Genomic DNA, 15,859 nt, shown 5'->3' on the forward strand with positions numbered 1-15,859 from the left:
GGAAACAAACAAACAAATTTTGGAAAATAGAGTAATTCGCCTTGCAGTTATTGACAGTGATAGTGACAGCAGTGAAGAAATATTTTCCACTAAGAAAAATAAAAAGTATTTCTGTTTCCAAGACAGGCCTAATAAGTAAATAAATAAATTTTTCAGTTCCTTTAGTAGTAAATGTAAATTTACGATTAATTTAACTTGACGATTCAAAAGTGTACTTGGTTACCCACTTGAATAAAGATATTTTGAGTTTGAGTTTGAGTTGAGTTTACGATAATTCTGTTTTATTATCGATATTTCTCTGTCCCATCACTACTAAAAATGTATTCTAGTGCGGTTCAGGTCGATATCGGCCTGCCGCTTTTCCTGCTTTATTTCTCATATCCTGTTTGCCAGATCCCGGGGCGAATCAAACCTAAGAAAGTTGGGTTCAAGGTGATTCTAACAATATATAAAAAAAATGTATACATTATGTTTCCACAAAGTTATAGCAATTTAATCTATCCTAGTGCTGTTGGGTCTAGAAAGACCTGCCACGCACCGGCGGAAATATCATTGGGGGCGCATTTTGGCCCGCCGCCGCACCTGATGAAATATTATTATTTTACTTGCCGCAGTGAACGTGTTAACCAGATAAGTTAAAGATTAAGTTAAGCAGATGTCTTTTCAATACACGAATGCGAAGATTACGAGAGTTTTAGGCGTATGTACAAAAAGTATTCTCTAGTTATATAAAATTATGAATCATTTACGCTTACGGGTGAGTCATATTCGTGTATGATAAAACATCAGCAATCATGGTTTTGACTTTTGAGTATAGTTTTGTTTGTTCATATCACATCAGCTGACGTCTCTGAATATTTTGATATCTTATCACACATTATAGAGCTATTGTGTCCGCGAGGTGTGCATTATAAGTAAGTTGTTATTAAAAAATATATTTAACAGTCACAATTTGTCTATTTAATAGTAATACAGGTATAAGAATAATTTTATAATGAAGAGACCTAGATTAATAAAAACCGATAAATTAGTAGACTAGAAATTTAATCTAACGATTTTCAGACACCTTTGATGATATTTTTTTATTGACTGAATTCTATTTATTTGGATCTACCGTGACCACTTATTTATAAATATAAAAGTTACATAATATATTTAGTTGTTCAGGTAAATACCTAAACAATATTATGTAATAAATATTATACCATTATTATTCATCGTAAATTCGGATTAACATTGCATCGATCATTATTTCCCTATCAGTCATCGTATTTTGATAATTTTTATAGGTAAATATTTTTAGACAAACATTTCTAAAATAAACAATTCTATTCTATTATATTTTATTTTTTTAAATTAAATTAACACCCGAGAGATTGATTTATAGGTATCCTAATTTCCTTATAATGTAAGATTGTCATTCGTCGCAACAGGGTGTACTAATTTGTCCCAGATAACAGACTGAATTAAGTAACTATGTAAAGGACAAATCTGGTCCCGTAAAATTAACCTTTATTGTTCTACGTCGTGCAACGTAAGGCTAGCTACGTATTTATACATAAAGAAAGTACATATTTGTTCATGCAGTAAAAAATCTTGCTAATAGCTGGTGGAGACCATGCAGGCTGTAATCTGAATAGATTAATTAATTAATATAATATCTATGTTATTCTGATAGCAAGCGATATAAGGATACCTCTGAACCTATCTATTTTCGACGAGAAAATGTATACTTGAAAAGGTTTCTCCAATTCCACACATTTTTGACGTGACAATTCGATGGAGCCGGCACTCGTTCCGCGCTCTCGCTTGCACACAAAAATTGACATAATTGTATTTATGCGTACAAATAAATGTAACTTGATCAATTCAATTGTGATTTCCATTTACTTCCTTTTCTATATCCATACAAAATATCTATCTAACAAATAAAATTAAAATTTTCTTTTGAAGAATGCAACCATTCCATCAGTATTTTCTTATGACGTTGTCACGTTCAACTATCGTCAGTAAACCGACTTTACAGACAACCGATATTATTCCTGAAGGAGGCGTTACGTGCGATTTATGTAAATAAAATATAAATAAAAAATAGCCTGTATATGAGTACCACACAATCAGGATCAAATTATGTTCATACTATTGTGTTTTACAATAGTACACAACCTCGGACGGGGTTGAGGGTGTCCTCCAAATTCTTCTACATGTCTCTCATGTTTCCCACATCTATCCCATTTATTCCATCTTCCCAGGTTTCTGGTGGGCGTTCTCTCCTTTTTGACCCGTCTGCCATCACCAACACGGGCAATGTGAGATCGGCATTTCCAATTTGAATGTGTCACAACATATTCTGTTATGTTTGTAAGGCTTTGTAATACACAATAATAATACGAAGATAATAAGAACTTATTATATTTATTTCTTTATGTAGATAAAAGCGACGAAATGTCTCAGCGTACGGTCTTGAATGAGCAGTATAAGGGATTGGTGGAGAGAATGTCAGTCCCGGTTAAGCTTCATGAGAGAGAGGGACGTCGCTATGCTACCTGTGCTTCGTTAGTTCCCATCCATTGCTGCACGGCGGAACAGGTAACTTCTTGAAGCACTTTGATTTATAATTGTGTGTGTGCTAACCCGGCAATACTACACTCAATTAGTTTATTGAAAATGACAATCCATTATTCATCCCTATTTTTATTAAGTTTACATCTACGTTTACGTCTACATCATGCAAAGTACTTACTAAATCTACGACATATTTTACAAAATCTGCAATCTAAAATATATGAAAATTAAAGTAAACATAAGTATTACAAAAAAAAATATTAAAAAATACAATTAGAATATATACTTACAAGATAAAATAAGCATACAATAAAATTACCAGACATTTTAGGTAAAGCAGAAAAAACAAATCAAAAACAGCGAATTAGGTTAGAGATAGGCACACAATGCTTTCTCTAAAACTGAACAGCCCACTACCAAAAATATCCAGCTCCGGATAAGCACTGTTCAATCCGTTACAATCGCGAAGAATTCGAAAGAGAAGTGCCTGAAGACTGAACTCCTATTAAAAAGTTAATAGAGATATTTCATCCAGAACTGACTTTAAGATGAAGACTTAACAGCATATAAAGTAACAACTCTTAAAAATATAGTTTTACTAGTTTTTCTACATTGCAGAAATTTGTATCTGTTGCGAATATTTTGTCACTTCGGTTTTATTAAACCCTATTTCAGAAGGCAGAACTCTCGGTGTCAACCCACCACTACTGCGACGTATTTACGGAACAAGTTTTGGCTCATTTGGCTGAGTTAGCCTACGTCCGGCTAGATGTGGACACTGCTGAAAAGGTGAGATGATTAGAAACTTCCACGATAATTGGCATTCGTAAAATAGTGAGTAATTACATAAGGTCAGAGAAGTACAGTGTTTTGAGTTATTCTTGGTTTGATAACGCATGTTGCACGAAGTAGAGGCTTTAGGTTTGACTCTGGCGAAACAATAACTGCATCATTTCGGAAAGACTAATCTACTTGGTTCTAAAAATATTAATGAAACATACTCAACATGTATATGTACAATAGTTTTTGACTTTATTCCATATAAACGTACAAAATTAGAAATCCTTTGTCTTTATAATATCAAAATTCATATATATATTTAGACTTAATACACGAAAATCAACAGAATTTTAATTTAAACTTTACTTTCTAGGTATTTTTGAATCGTACCAAGCGCATACTTCTTGTATCGAGCGACGGTAAACTGGCCCAATGGCGATGTGCTCCGACTTTTGAGTCTGCGAATAATTATATCGCAGGTGCGCCAATTGTCAATAAAGATGGAAGCATCGTTTCCATAGTGACCGCCAAGCGGGGGAACCACTATGCTGTATCCAATGCGGAGGTAAGGATTTAGGGTCTGTTTCACAATGTATGGATAAAGTACCGAATAGCTATGCAACACATTAATTATTTGGAAGATAATTTGACATTCATCGGATTCATAGCTTATGATGGACTTTATGTGACCAATAGCGCTATCTGACAATCGTGAAACGCAACAATAGTGTTTATCCTACCAATAAGTAATAAATAGCTAATTTGGAACTTATGTAAAACTTATACGTACATTGTGAAACAGACTCTTAATCTTTTTAAAGTTTAAGATTTTAATTTGACGTAATTATTAGTAACGCAACGAATACTAATATATTTAATACTTGAAATTAACTCGTAATTTGTACATTCCGGTAGAAAATAATCTTACTGAGGCCACAGTAGATGGCTTTAATGAAAAATGCTTTTGAGCCAGCTTTGGGAATTCAGAAATACCAATATTCGTATTCATATTCGTTGCATTACTAATAATAATATTTGTATAATTATTTTTCTAGGAATATTAAACAAAACTGAACTCATACTTGTTGATTAAGATTATATACTTTTACTTTACAATATTAATTACATTATTTCGTAAAGACCATAGATTTATTTGGAAGCTAAAAGAGTCTTTTACTTTCCTATGCTTCGTTATATCAGTATTATATTCCTAACTTTCACCATTAATTAATCATTAATTTACCATTAGATAACAGAGGACTCTGAGTACGACAGTGTATTAAATCAACTGTTACAGGGCGAAGGTGGGTACTTCGACACGTCCAGACCGTGGGAGATCATCGATACTGGTGACGCTAAGTTCGTATACGCGGACAAAACTTTCTCCACCCGCGAGGAATTAAGGGAATATATTAATTCCCTTCCCCCCGCTTCACTCTCTTCACCCCCGCGGCCGCTTTTAATCCGCGGAAACCGTCCCCGAGTGGCTCTAGTTGCAGAGAATGGAAGGCAACTCGTTCATATTTATCTATCTGGAGTACTGGCTGATGATGTTCAGTACTTATAAGTTTTTACCAATGTAATAGGATTGTGACAAATTCATATATCATAATCTTAAGTATCACTTTAAATCATAAAGCGTCTAGCTTTAGAAATTCTTTATTTTGTTAATTGTTTACATTAAAGGAATACGCAAAAAAATAAATGTAGAGTTTATAGCTTCGGGAGCGTTCAAGAACTTTAGGGGGAACGAATCACGAATTTTAGGGGGGGGGGGGTTCTTTTGTAAAACGATACGATGCGGGGCGGGCATTGTTAATATTATTTTCGACTTTCCAGTACTTTACACCACATAATGATAACTTTTAGTTAATTTAATGGTATAAAGAGTCACTAGGTGGTCACGAAAAGTTTTACTAGTAACTACTTGGGTATAGAAAAACGTTACGGCGCGTTACACGTACACTCAAAAAATTGTGTGATATAAATAATAATAATAATATATAACGCTCGTAATACTTAACGCTCCCTTCATCAGAATGTAGACGAAATGAAAAATATGCGATCGCAGTTATCGTAAATTTTATAATTTGTAAAAGCAATATATTATAATAAACATACCATGATTAATGGAGACATTAATTGTCACGAGGTTTCTTATAACATACGTGACAAAGATACTCTTACAAGTCAAGCTTGACGTATGAATGGCGCATAATTTATCTTTTTGCTCGTATATTTTTTTATTAAAACGCGATTTTTTACTAAAACGCGATTCAATAAACTATAATCATAATAAAGTGTAATAAGAAATATATTTCTGATATTCTATATAACATGTTTTAATAATATTGTTTTTATAAAACGCGATTTAATAACCTTTACTCATAATAATTAGTGATAAGAAATACATTTATTTAATGTATAATCGTTTTAAAATTGTTGTATAGATTAATTGAAATAAAAAGACACTGTTAAAATATTGTATAATTTATTTACCACAGCCCCTATATATGATCACATCAAGTGCACAGTCAACAAGTAATAATATATTTTCAATTATAAATAAATTTTGTACAGTGATACTTATATAACTTTTCTAATATCTACATATGAATACAAATGCAATATTTTAAATGTAAGAACTTGTAAGATTTCCTAGAATATAGACACATTCTTAATCTTTAGTCATAAATTAATGTCCGTTTCTGACCTCTACATCAATTTATACGGTATTCAGCTATTTTCAAACTTAAGACGCAAACCGTGGATGTAATTGATTTTAATTACATGATTTAATGCTAATTTGTATCGGCTGTTTGTTTTTGTAACAATATTTTCTCAATAGCTCGGTTATAATGTACCTACGTAATGTTCACTATTTTAATATTGTTGTGTTGCTTGAACAATATTATCATTTGTAAGTAGTAAATTTGTTTAACTACCAGGTGGACAGAAAAACTACGTAGAGAGTATATGAGACATATACTGCATAATATGAGGAGTATATACTACTATATACTACTATACTATAAACTCCGTTTAGCAGCGTTTATAATTTGGAATACGAAAATAATTGGAGGCCGATGGTCATGTGTCGTTCTGTATTACCAAATAGAAAAGCAATTCCATTTCCATTTGTTAAGGCTCAGGCCGATAATAATATGTAGTTAAAATAAAAAAACCATAAACATTTAAATCATATTTTTAGCCTACCTATATATTTAAATACAAATCTTAGTTATTACGCATAGTAATATTTCCTAATGTTTTGTCAAACATTTAAAAAAATATTTATTTGTTATTTTATAATTGATTTTGGTAACAAAGCTATATTTTACAAATTTTAACTACAATTAGGTATCTATATAGAGTCTCACTAGTGACTTCTCAGTAGCTGGAAGCATGGTCACTGGACACGTTTGGTTAGCGCGCAGATGTCGCGCGATACACGAATAGCAGAAAATATACCTAGAAATTACATTAAAATGTATTAAAAAATCATTTCATCAGCACATTTCTGTGTCTTCTTGAAAAGTGTTAAGCTACGGTTTCCTAGAAAAGCGGTGCTGTTAACTAACGGCGGTCATTTTACGGTTGTTAATAACGGCCGTCTTTACGGTGGCCAACCTGTGGTTTTTTTTAGAAATTAGTGCGACCGTATTTTTGAAGTGTTATTCCAATTTCGATCCACAAATTTTGCTTCATCTGAGCTTGTCTGTACTCTTTGTATTTGATATAGTACAAAGCTTCATTTTTAACAAAAATAAAATCAGTTAATTGTTCATCATTTTCGCTCTTCAAAGCATTGTATTAATTAAATATGCACACCGCTACACGCGAAAAACGTTGAACTACTGTTTATCACCGCTATGACGGCCGTCATGCAAATGACAGCACCGCTATTTGACGTTACGGTGACACTTTACGTTCTCTAGAAAACCTACTCCGATGTTATTAATAGACAACGTATGGGTGACGTCACCCAACGTTACATTACGGCCGTTAAATACGGCACCGCTTTTCTAGGAAACCGTAGCTTTACTCAACGGGAGGTCGTAACTCTGTTTCTGGCTGTTCAATAGGTATTTTCTATTTAAGCTATAAAAGAATGAAAAAAATAATATCTGAATATCTCATAAACTCGGCGTAGTGTCAATGGATGAATAGATGTTTCACAGAAAAAAAGTAACACGCGATAATGAATTTAACCGCATCGAAAGCTTTATCATATAATTACCTCAAAAATAATCAGTGTGACGCAGAATGACGTACATTATACACAGAACATTAAAAAAATAGAATTATTGTTTAAGCAATTAAATACGATAGACTTCAGCGCCGTGTCTATTAAGCATTTTAAAATAAATTTGTGTTTTATTGACCTTTATATATATCGTTTGAAGTATATTTCTTTTGGTGCGTTAGGGAAAAATGATGAGAGTATTTTTTTTTCTATTGTTAGTTTCGTTTTTTCTACAAACGTAGAATAAGGCGAAAGATAAAATTTTGAAATTGTTACACCAAAGAAGTAGAACTTCTAAGGCGTTTACATAAGCACACACACGTTTTTTTTAAGTAAAATTTTATTTTTGTAAACTAACCCTGAAACTGGCAATACAGTCGGCACCTTCCAAGACTGCAGACAAACGGGACATTTATTCGTGTAACGCACTGACTTTTCTTCACGCTGAAATAACAAAACACTATTTTTTAAACAGATTACCACGTTATTGACAAAAATCCATCAGTTTTATAGCCCTGTTCAAAGACTATCCTACTTTTATTATTCTCTTTTTATCCCATAGACAAAATTTGACATAAAGATTATGTACACAAAAATTAGCCTATAGGTACAGATTAGTTAAGGTATTAACAAATAAAGTTTCACTCGTAATTATGAAAGATGGTTTTAAATTATACACCGTTACGAAACTGAATAAGTTTTTATGAATAAGAGGGAGTCTACAAAATATTTAAAATGTTCATAATAAAGTTATTAAAGAGAGAAGAAAGAAGACTTGTTCTTCAAACAGAATACAAAGGTTCCATATAAATGTACATACAGTCGGGGGAGGCGGTGAGGGAAGCGAATCCATAGTGAGGCCAGGTCGAGTCTCCCACCAGCGCAGAAATTGGACAAAGAAGGCCCCCCACTGCACTGCGCCTGCCATAGCTCCCCAAACCATTGGGAAAGTTATCATAGCACTCCTAAATAATTAAAATGCAAATCAACATACAGCTTAAAGAGTCATCAATTAATTTGTATTCCGTACATAGACAAATACATGTATTAAAATTACACTTTGCAATTGTAATTTTTGAAGTTATACTTCTTTAGGCGCGTTATGAAAAATTTATGAGAGTGAAATTTTACGATGAGCGCGCACCTGTGACACAAAATTGTCAGTGTGATTATAGCGTGCGCGAGCGAGATGGGAATAAGACAATCTACAAGTAAAAAGAAATAGAATATGCGTGAAGCTAACTTCACGCATATTCTATTTCTAAGCTTGGCAGCTTAACAACAATTTTGAATGACCATGACATCTGACAATGACATTTACCTTTTAAACAAATAAAGGAGTTTTAATTATTTTTATATAAATAATTATTATGGAAAATATAATAGTTAAAATTTTAATATTAAAATCTATTTAAATGAATATTTGCTTGTGTATAATATAAAAGAAATTGTTTTGTATCCCATTTGGTAAAGTAATAATTAAATAAATATATTTTATTTAATAATGTTATTTAATATTTTATTAATTTCTAGCATAATTAGAACACTATGTAATCTGTAATAATATAATGTTGTAGGTTTATTTAATAATATGGCAGAACTTATATACTTTCAAGTTTGTCATACAGTCTGATGATTGAATTGAAATATGTACATTGATTTCAAAATTTGCATGGTTTCTCACCCAATATTTCCTTTAAATAAATTTCTAGCGAGATCACTCCAGGTATTTTCTTCAGGTTCTGGTGGTGGGGCATTTGTGAGCGTAAGTCCCAACAGAAGTAATGGTGGTGAGGGACAGCGAGAAGATCCTGTGAGGTACCGAGCAAGGATTATTAATTTGGCTGCCTCAGAGACTAGATGAGCTATAGAGTATAGATGGACTGCTGCTTTGCGGGCCTTGTCCGATTTACTCTGAAAATAATTTAACACTTTAAAAAAAATATTTAGTTTTAAGTAAAAAATAATGTTATTATTAAGCTTTACACATGTAATAAAAATGTATATGGATAACTCCTTATACTTACTACTAATACTTAGAAACTACTACATTAGATACATAGGTATAGATCACCTATTTATATAAATATTTATATAAATCAATAAAGTATTGTAATTAAATAATGACAGATACACAATTTACTATAACAAAAATGCAACTTAATTAAAATATAATAAGAAGATAAAAGAAGAAGAGAAAGAAGAAGTAGAAATTTACAAACCTTGCCCAATCTCCCATCTTCGTTAGCTTCTCTCCATTGGTTTACTATCTTCTCCACTTTGTCCCTGAAGTAAGGAAGGAGTACAAGTAATGCCAATGAGCCCTTTTCCAGTGGAACAGGTAATCGGTGACCAGTACTGAACTCATTGCTGCTTGTTAATGGGACTCTCATTAAACCATAGAAACATTCAGAGAATGATGCAGCTGAAATATTTTCATTTCGTGTAACAAAGTGACTTTATCATTCCCCCCAAGATAGAACATCTTTAAAGATTAATTTTAAGTTGAATAGGGGGATAGATTTGTAATTAATATTTACATAAGCTACATATTTTACACATTAAACAGATTTTTAGGTATCTGTTGAGTGAGTTGACATAAATAAACGAGTTGGGCATGAAATACAGACCCAAGTGGTAACACAAGTTCAACTCTGTACAACGAGAAACAATGTATCGGGCGAGTCAACCGCGGCTAATAAGTGGACTACCCAGTCAGTTATTAGATACCCTAATATTAACCAACAAAAAGGAAGTTGAAAAACTACTTTTATATGCATTTGTTGCATTCCTAAACAATACTGCTATGCTAACATTAATACATAACACTGCAGTTTTCTAATGTAACATATTATGATTTTATTATGTATATCATTATGTAAATAATTAAATTAAAAAAAGTATGAGGTACATTTATTATATAAAAATCACAATAAGTTATAGTAAATTTAACTTAAATAGGTTTCAATTGTAAAAAGCTACCATTTAAGGTAAAAATTTAATATTGACATTAAAAAAATTAGATGTTACCATAATGTTTCAGATAATGGTACTGTAGGCAGCAGTCAATCAACAGATACAGTTCATCATACCATCTCTCACTCCACTTATTCTTTGGGTACACTGATGCCAAGTACTGAAATTAAAAAAAATTGAATACATATATATAGTGTCCCCAAGCAAAAACTTATATCCTAAGCGCTGAGTATGAGTACATGACTAAAAGTGTAGTCTAATTTAGTCTCGATATACGATGTAATAGTTATTAGGCATTATAGGATTTCATACAAAGGTTGGAACTGAATGTGAAATCAGATCCAATGAGTTTTGAGCTTTAGATGCCTACCTCAACAAGTTTCCGTAAAGCTGGCTTGACCGTAGCTCCCAGAGCTTCCTGAGCTGTAATTTGGAAAACCGACGGTGTGCCATGAAGCGTTCGTGTTAGATGAGCCGCATAAACCGCCATGTCTTTATAATAATATTGTTTTTAATAGGTGCTTTTATATATTTCTGTAATATTTTCGGATTCCTTTTGTGTTTATTATTCGTTATCGCTTATCAATCACCAGTCACCACAGATTAGGAAATTTCTTTAATCACTACAGAAACAAGGTATTGTGAGTAAGCATATCATCATATAACTAAGCATGAGCATGTATATCATTCTCATACAACTTTTAATTTTCATAGTAATAACTAATAAGTAAGCTGCAGGTTATGTTAATTTACAATAAATTATTGTCGAACGGTTGGCAGTTGGCTCAATTTCCATAGAATTAGGGTTATCCCCAGGGGCGCCCAGGGCTGCCAGATGTACGATTTAACTCCTACGATTTTTTGTCACTTTTGCTCATGTAAATGATGTATGATTTTTTCGGCAAGTATGAAGAAGAGAGACCTGCCCTATGTACTCCAAAAAATAAATTAGCCAAAAGAGAAGAGCTTACTGCAGCAGTGAGCAGAGAGGAACAAACACAGAGCACAGATGTAACTCCCAATTGGGAAAAACTAGATTTATTTAAGGACTGGTTAGGGCCCGGTAAAAACCAATTTAAAGCCAGGTGCACTGTTTGTTACGTCGAAATGGCTTCAGAATATGGAGTTTTAAAGTTACACTCTTCAAGGCAAAAGCAGCCAGTCATTTTAAATTAAAACTTTCCACTTTTATGTTGTACGACCTTTCAATTCAAAATTTCCTTGGAATACGATGTTTTTGCAGTTGGTGTTCGATCATGCTTTTTTTTTCATCTGGCAGCCCTGGTCATCCCTACCCTACTCCGAAAGTACCTTTGTATAGGGCTTGTGTTTACGAAATAATTGATAACAATAAACAAACGTAACTCAACCTCAATATTTTTTCAGTTAACATTTAACAATAATCAGTTTGCCAATCAAAACAAGAAGAGATTTTATGATATTTTTGGTGTGTATTATATTTTACTAGTGATTTTCATAGTTTGTTTCAGTGACACAGATTTGATGTTAAAATGAGTAGGAAAATTATTGAGAGCCGTGCTCGTGAAATTATCATTAAAGTAGACAACTATTTCGTCAGAGAGAAGGAGGAAACTGAGGGATTAATTCAAACTGTATCTCGCTGTGTGAAAAATACACTGGATAACAGCGAAGACGTAATTATTTCGAAAAAAATTGTAACAGACATCTTGAAACATTTAAAAAATACGACAAGGGTAACAGAACGTGTATTAAACGCTACAGGAATTGCAAAAAATACAGTAACAAAATTAAGACGCGAAAAAGAAATAGCCTTAGCAAGTGGTACTAAAATTAGGACACCAATAAAAAAGAGTAGGGGTAAAAAAGTATTTTTCGATGCAGGTGCAATATTAGAATTGAGAAATATTATAAAGACATTAGAAGAAAGGAAAGAAATACTTACTATGCGAAAAATTATGGCTACTGCTCAAGAAGATTTAAATTATAAAGGAGGTGAGACAACATTACGAAAAATAATAAAAAATGAACTTGGGTATACTTTCAAAAATCTGCACCAAATCAGTTTTAAATCTGATCAAAATATAGATGAAGTCTACAGTGAAGTTGAAACTTAAGATTTAAAAATCATTGTAGAATAATTGTTATGTCATATCTTCTATTTAGGCCCCTTGCGCACTAGCGGTCAACCGCGGGGGCGGCTAACCGCGCGGTCTGCCGCTTTCCCAGTTTAATATGCAACCGCCTGTGATAGTACGCACTTGACCGCCGCAAAGTTTTAACCGCGGCGGTTGAATGGAGAGCTGCGGCCCGCTCCGCGGCTGGCCGCCATCTTGCTTGTACGCACTTGCGATTTCAGTTTGCGGCGAGCCGCCGATGAGTTAGTACGTGAGTCGCAGTCATGAACTTCGACACAGAGAAATTCATTGTTGAAATTCAACAACGAGAATCAATTTGGAATTGTCAAGGAGCAATATATAGGAATAGAGATTTAAAACGGAAACAATGGGAAGAATTAGTAGACATTTTTGGAAAAGATGAGATGACAACAGAGGAAAAAAGAAGTCTTGGTAAGTATTTATTATAATTATTATTATTATATTTATATAAACGAAACTACACATACATTCAACATCTTAAAACATAATAAATACGTCTATTTTCAATTAAATCATATTTCTTTGCCATTCTAATTTCCCATCAGTCATAAAATATTGGGCAAACAATTCTCTGTATCTCAACGCAGTTTTAGCGTTCCTTCTTAACCCTTCCTGTGTTAAGTTTTCTGTCAAAGGGCAACTGAGTGAGTCGTCGTAACAATAACCATCTCGGTCTCTTACAAAATTATGTAGTACACAAGTAGCTTTTATAATATCTTTTGCTAGATCAAAGTGAACATTTAGAGGTCTATGAAATATACGCCACTTGTTTGCATAAATTCCAAAACTGCATTCTACATATCTTCTTGCTCTAGAAAGCCTGTAATTGAACGTTCTTTTAGTTTCATCCAAATCTTTTTTTGCGTATGGGCGCATCATATTCGTAGATAATGCAAATGCCTCGTCGCCTACAAAAACGTATGGCATACATGTCTCGCTGTTTTGTGAAACAGGCTGTGGCTCTGGAATATCCAATTGGTTTTTTTGCATTCTTTCGTAGAAAACAGAATTTTGAAATATTGACGAGTCACTGAATTTACCAAAAGCTCCAATATCAACCATAACAAATTTGAAATTACTGTCGCATACTGCTAATAAAACCAAAGAGAAAAAACTTTTATAATTAAAGCACATTGAGCCACTGTTATTAGGTGCTATACATCGTATGTGCTTGCCATCGACAGCACCTAAGCAGTTAGGAAAATTAGCTCTTTGAAAAAAATCATTCGCAATTTTTTTCCAAGCGTCTTTTTTTGGTTGAGGCAAACAAATATCTTTCAGACAAAACCAAATTGCAAAACAAACTTCTCGTACGATTTCTGCTACAGTGCTTACTCCAATTTTGAATGTATAATGTAGTTCCGCAAATGTACAACCTGTTGCAAAATATCTGAAACAAAAATTTTATAATTACTACATGCATTATTTAATTCAATTTAGATATGTACCTATATTATACTTCTATTACTTTATGACTATATCATTAACTTGTTTGTTGTATTGTTCTAGGAAAAGAATTACAAAAAAAATGGAAAAACATCAGGGATAATTTTGTGAAAGCTCTAAAGGACAATGTTAGCAGGAGTGGGTCAGCAGCTAAGAAAAAGACTCAATACATATTTTACAATAATTTAATGTTTTTGAAAGACACAGTATCCATCAATGAAACTGATTCAAATATGCCAAGGCAAGAAAATGATGGAAATGAAACAGAAAATGTCACTGACCCAGTCATACCACCACCACCAAAACGAAATAAAAAGAAAAAAAAAGAAGATGATATAGGAGTTGAATTGATTAACGTCTTAAATAAGAATGTCGAGTTCAGAAAGGCCGAAGAAGATGAAGATAGACTGTTCTTTTTGTCGTTGGTTAGTGAAATAAAAAAAGTGCCTGAACATATACGCCTACGTACAAAAGCTAAAATAATGCAAGTCATTACTGAAGCCCAAACGTCTGGATACAACTACTGTAACTCTACTTGGGATTACGTGCGACCATTTAACTACAACCAAGGGCCACATCAAGGATATCAGACACCATCATTTGCTAGAAATAATAACCCACCACCACCACCACCGCCCTCAGTTCCACCTACACATCGTGGAACATGGAATGAAGGAGAATCTGTAACTTCTCCTGAATCAACATATTCACAGAATACACATATGTCTCAAGAATCTGATTATTTAGATCTTTTTAATGATAATAATTCTCAGTAATAGTTATAGTTTCCTACTTTTATTGTTCTTTGTGGTTATGAATACACATTGCGATTCAAATTAAAACATAATAGCTAGCAAAAACATTTTTTATTTAAAATACATACCTTAACGTTATAACTAATTTCTCTTCGGGTTGGATACAGTCACGAAATTTAGTATCTTGTCCTTTGATGGTGACATATAAAACTGTTAATAATTCTTCAAATGACGAAACACTCATTCTAACATAGCCAAAGAATTTATCTTGGTGCTTCTTCAGTTCTTGAAAACAACTTGCGAACTGGCCAAATTCATTACGTGTTTCTAGTAAAGGATGAATCCAGTATCTTTTTTTATTTTTCTTTCGTTGTTTTCGGGAGTAATAATAAATAACACAAGCTATCTCGACGGCGTCCATTTTATTTATGAGGTACGCGGGCCGCTCTGGTCCAACCGCTTAACGCGTTATCATCGCGGTTTTTTTGCGATTGGCCGCCATAGCGGTCAGCCGCGATGAAACCGCGTTAAGCGGTTGGACCGCTCAAACGAACCGCCTAGGCGGTCAATCGCTAGTGCGTATAAGCCCTTAATGTAAATCATGGCAATTTTTTTTAAAATAATTGTATATAATATGTTGTTTGATTGTATATTATACTTAAAAAGCATGAGACAGGTATAGATCCTATTGATACTTTATTAATGATAAACAAAATACTCTGTGTGGTTTCTGTTATCTATCATCAATAATAACAATGAATATATTTCATATTCATTAGAATGCCACATATTAGTGATATAGCAATTAGAAAAAAACTTTCGGGGAGTTGGATGTAATTTCATTTGGTCAATTAATAAACATGAGCTGTGAAAAAGCATATCCAATAGAGTGAAACAGTATTTAAGTATATTGCCTTGGTCAAATTAGCATGCTGAAATAATGTTAGATGCAG

The 15,859-nt window shown here is 33.0% G+C and overlaps 4 protein-coding genes across 4 annotated transcripts; 2 read left to right on the plus strand and 2 right to left on the minus strand.

Moving 5' to 3' along the window:
• Positions 1-786: 786 nt before the first annotated feature.
• LOC125059619 (poxin-like) lies at positions 787-4,930 on the plus strand. The gene is made up of 5 exons (XM_047664118.1): positions 787-914; positions 2,432-2,589; positions 3,241-3,354; positions 3,719-3,910; positions 4,643-4,930. The coding sequence occupies exons 2-5, from the start codon at positions 2,446-2,448 to the stop codon at positions 4,910-4,912; spliced, it is 720 nt and encodes a 239-aa protein (XP_047520074.1). The 5' UTR covers positions 787-914; positions 2,432-2,445; the 3' UTR covers positions 4,913-4,930.
• Positions 4,931-5,819: 889 nt separating this feature from the next.
• LOC125059626 (peroxisome assembly protein 12) lies at positions 5,820-11,242 on the minus strand. Its single transcript, XM_047664130.1, has 7 exons — positions 10,938-11,242; positions 10,622-10,727; positions 9,814-10,016; positions 9,276-9,505; positions 8,412-8,556; positions 7,950-8,035; positions 5,820-6,816 (listed from the first exon to the last, which is right to left on the minus strand). Exons 1-7 carry the CDS (start codon positions 11,055-11,057, stop codon positions 6,702-6,704), a joined length of 1,005 nt encoding a protein of 334 aa, XP_047520086.1. The 5' UTR covers positions 11,058-11,242; the 3' UTR covers positions 5,820-6,701.
• A 1,472-nt stretch (positions 11,243-12,714) lies between these two features.
• Positions 12,715-15,539, plus strand: LOC125057915. Its single transcript, XM_047661883.1, has 2 exons — positions 12,715-13,116; positions 14,215-15,539. The coding sequence occupies exons 1-2, from the start codon at positions 12,948-12,950 to the stop codon at positions 14,925-14,927; spliced, it is 882 nt and encodes a 293-aa protein (XP_047517839.1). The 5' UTR covers positions 12,715-12,947; the 3' UTR covers positions 14,928-15,539.
• On the minus strand, positions 13,118-15,333 carry LOC125057908 (protein ANTAGONIST OF LIKE HETEROCHROMATIN PROTEIN 1-like). The gene is made up of 2 exons (XM_047661870.1): positions 15,035-15,333; positions 13,118-14,095 (listed from the first exon to the last, which is right to left on the minus strand). Exons 1-2 carry the CDS (start codon positions 15,325-15,327, stop codon positions 13,213-13,215), a joined length of 1,176 nt encoding a protein of 391 aa, XP_047517826.1. The 5' UTR covers positions 15,328-15,333; the 3' UTR covers positions 13,118-13,212.
• Positions 15,540-15,859: the final 320 nt, after the last annotated feature.

The sequence above is a fragment of the Pieris napi genome, chromosome 2 (assembly GCF_905475465.1).
Source record: "Pieris napi chromosome 2, ilPieNapi1.2, whole genome shotgun sequence".
NCBI classification, from domain to species: Eukaryota; Metazoa; Arthropoda; class Insecta; order Lepidoptera; family Pieridae; genus Pieris; species Pieris napi.